Source organism: Colobus angolensis, unplaced genomic scaffold (genome assembly GCF_000951035.1).
Source record: "Colobus angolensis palliatus isolate OR3802 unplaced genomic scaffold, Cang.pa_1.0 Scaffold92, whole genome shotgun sequence".
In the NCBI taxonomy this organism is placed as follows: Eukaryota; Metazoa; Chordata; class Mammalia; order Primates; family Cercopithecidae; genus Colobus; species Colobus angolensis.
Genome location: NW_012123154.1, coordinates 316,602 through 320,259, shown reverse-complemented (window position 1 = coordinate 320,259; position 3,658 = coordinate 316,602). Strand labels below are relative to the sequence as shown.

Below are 3,658 nucleotides of genomic sequence, written 5' to 3'. Positions count from 1 at the left end.
CTCGCCCGGCTAGTTTTTTGTATTTTTTTGTTTTTTTAATAGAGACGGGGTTTCACTGTGTTAGCCAGGATGGTCATGATCTCCTGACTTCGTGATCCGCCCGTCTCAGCCTCCCAAAGTGCTGGGATTACAAACTTGAGCCACCGCGCCCGGCCCAGATTTCTTTTTTTCTTCTTTTCTTTCTTGGCCTTCTTCTTCTTCTTCTTCTTCTTTTTGAGACAGAGTCTTCCTATTTTGCCCAGGCTAGTCTCAAACTCCTGGCCTCAAGTGATCCTCCTGCCTCGGTCTCCCAAAGTGCTGGGATTATAGACATGAGCCACTGCCCTCGGCTGGATAAGATTTCAAATGGCTCAGTTTCTGTCTTTTATTTCTAGAATTTGTTTTCAAAAGGTTGTAAAAGGTCAACTGAACCAAGTGAACTATGACAACAGAACTGTTAGGTTAAGATGAAATTTTAGCTAATTTAGACATGAACAGTATCCCCAAGGACAACAGGCAGACTTGGAACAATGCACGCTTTGAGTATGTCAGGGACCTGTACGTCCCACTCAGCCAGGAATCAGGTTCTGGTTACAGCATCAAGCACTAATTACTTAAGAATGACAAATATTTACCTTCTCAGAAACTCTCCCAGGAAGGAATCAGCTAAAGAGAACACAAAATCCATCAGAAGGAGACGGTAGATGTCCTGGCCAATGAGAGTTTCCCAACACTGGAAGGCAAACAAGAGTCCAGATGTGGGAAGGGGCTGTGGCCTCAGCTCAATTCTCCTCTGTTCCTGGCTCTATGTACCCATTCGGACATAGCTAATGGTTGGGTTTGACCAAGTCCTTGTGTACTCAAAAAAGTAGATTCACTCTGAAAAAATGCAGCTGAGTTTGTTTTCAAAGGTGTTGTTCTCTTTTGGGTTTCCTTCTCCCCCCGATTAAAGCTTGCCTTCCACACATACCCAAACTTTCCCAGTTCGTGATCTCTCCCCATAAAACTTTTCATCCGTGCCCTATCCCCTCTGGATCCCATTTCTCAGCCAAGGGTAATCAGTTTCTTCAAGAGAGCAGGAAGTGCCAATGGCTAAGAATGCCTTCACTCTTTTTGCTTATTGACCTAAAAAAAAATCAATTAATGTCTGCTTGATTAAGAAAGTGGCCAAGAGGTTTAGTAGGCTAGTGTAAACTGGAAGCTCAAATTAGTCAGTTTATGAAAGTAGTGGCTAGGAACTTTTGCAGGAAGTCAGTGCTATCAGCTGATAGACTGGGAGCTTTTAGATTTGGCTGGAGGAGAGGAAACTTTTGGGTACACGGCCCAAGGATGGATGAATGATGGATAAGTAAATGGATAGATGGATATATAGATGGATGGATGAATGGATGGATGAATAGATGGCTGGATGAATACATGAATTGATAGATGGATGCATGCATGAATGAATACATGCATGAATAAATGGATGGTTAGATAAATGGATAGACTAATACATGAATGAACAGATAAATATATATATGGATTAATGGATGAATGGAGCCACACATGGATGGATAAATGGATAAGTGGATGGATGTATGAATGGATGGATAGATGGATACATGGATGGACAGATGAATACATGGATGGATGAATAGATGCATGGATGGATAAATGAATGATAGAGGGATGATGGATGGATGCATGAATGGATAAATGCATGGAAGAAGAATATGGTATCTGCTGTAACCATACTAACTTGCAGGGCTGATTTTGATTCTCTTTGACAATTAGGGAGAGAAGTTGAGGGTGCCATGTTCATGTAAGATAGTTTGAGTCTAGACACAGCAGAGCTATTTTAGGGCCCAGGAATAATGGGTGACAGAGAAATAGAGAGAGGCTCCTGATTCCCTGACTCTACTTCTAACCCGAGGGCATCCTGGGTATCTGAGGGCTCATGATGACCATCAGCTAAGGATTACTGTGTAATGTGAAGGCACATTATCATGGGGGATGCAGTAGCAGGGGCAGAGGCATACCAATGAGAAGGCCAGGGAAGTTGGCTTGTTCCTAAATCCACATGGGACACTACCCTCAGGCACCCATTCTCTGAGGTTAGTGAAGACTAGACACTGTAGTCAAGTGAAGGAGGGCCAGGAACAGTCAGCATTAGGACATAATTGTTACTGCCAGCATTTATGAGTTTACAGATTGGTAAAGCCCAGGGTATCTAGGTTACAGGGAAAATAGAACATCAAGGATCAAAAAGGATTTTGTCCAACCCCAAGGCTGTTAGGACAGACTAGTGCTAAAATTACTAGCGTCCACTGCATATGCTGGGCACTGAACTTATACTACACATGATATTGTTTCATCCCAATTTTACAGATGAGAAAACTGAAGATCAAAGAGATTAAGTGACTCAGCAGATGACACAGCACAGCTGGCCTTCGAATCTTATCCTCCTGACTCTAGAACCTGAGCTTTTTTGTTAAGACCCATTTTGCCTTACGTTGCTTTCCAGATTAGTTTTCATTCTCTTTCCACAAGGGATTAATACCAACTACGGAGTATGATGACTCTTGAGAAACCCATGTCCTCCCTGTTGGTCAAATGCTAAGAAACCAAACTTAAGGCAGAGAAGCTTAGAATCTCACCTCTTCACCAGACAGGGCCACGTTGTTGAGCCAGTAGTAACAAAGAATGCCAATGACTGATATTTTCAAAAAGATGTTTCTAAACAGAAGAGACAACATTTATGATTACTTTCAATGGCAGTCTTTCACGCTGTCTGCCAATAGTTCCTTTGGGGCACATGGAAAGATTGAAATTCCTGGCGAATGGTGAATGAATTGTGGTGAATGAATTGTGAGCAGAAGCAATCTGTGTCACTTCTAAGCTGGAGCACGTAATGCCCCTGCGAGACCCTCCAGAACTCCCCATCTTCCTTTTGGAAAGGCGATCAATGATATTCAAGATGATTGCTGCTCTCTTAGCCTGGATCCCTCAGTGACTAACATAGGAAGGTCCCTCCTGCCAATCCACACTGTGTACATAACATGAGTAAGAAATAAACCTTTGTGTTCTAAACCACTGAGATTTGGGGGATTGTTACTGAAGTATAACCTGATTTATTCTGACTGATACGTTCTCTTTTGTTGCATCTCCAAATGATCTGATTTCACTTCCCATTATAATAGTAAATGTACATAAAGTTTATTGGGTGCTGATGCAACATACACTGCCAAGCTCTTTATTGAATCATCCTCCTCAGTCTTTACAACTCCATCATCTAGTAGATGGTATTTTGTGCCCATCATACTCAATATGCAAGGTTATGGGGTGCAGTGAGACCTAATATTTCCCCTTCTATATGTACTTTAAAAAGTGGCACCATGGATTGGTGGGTGGGGTGTGGGGAATAATGAGGGCATAGGAATATGGTCAGAGTTTTCTTTCCCCTTCCTCCCTTCCTTCCTTCCTTCCTTCTTTCCTTCCTTCCTTCCTTCCTTCTTTCTTCCCTCCCTTTCTCTTTCTTTCTTCTTTCTTTCTTCCCTCCCTCCCTTCCTCCTTCCTTCTTTCCTTCCTTCCTTTCTTTTTTTCTTTCTTCCCTCCCTCCCTCCCTCCCTTCCTTCCTTCCTTCCTTCCTTCCTTCCTTCCTTCCTTTTTTTGAGACAGGGTCTCACTCTGTTACCCA

General features: G+C 42.7%; 1 protein-coding gene across 3 annotated transcripts in view; it reads right to left on the bottom strand.

The window, feature by feature from the left end:
• The window catches only part of TMC5 (transmembrane channel-like 5), a 98,818-nt gene that overhangs the window by 16,852 nt on the left and 78,308 nt on the right, over positions 1 to 3,658 (bottom strand). For all 3 annotated transcript variants that reach the window (XM_011931857.1, XM_011931856.1, XM_011931858.1), the window contains 2 exons: positions 2,619 to 2,697; positions 615 to 712 (listed from right to left, as the gene is read on the bottom strand). In XM_011931857.1, the coding sequence (XP_011787247.1) occupies positions 615 to 712; positions 2,619 to 2,697 (177 nt within the window). The remainder of the gene's footprint in view (positions 1 to 614; positions 713 to 2,618; positions 2,698 to 3,658) is intronic.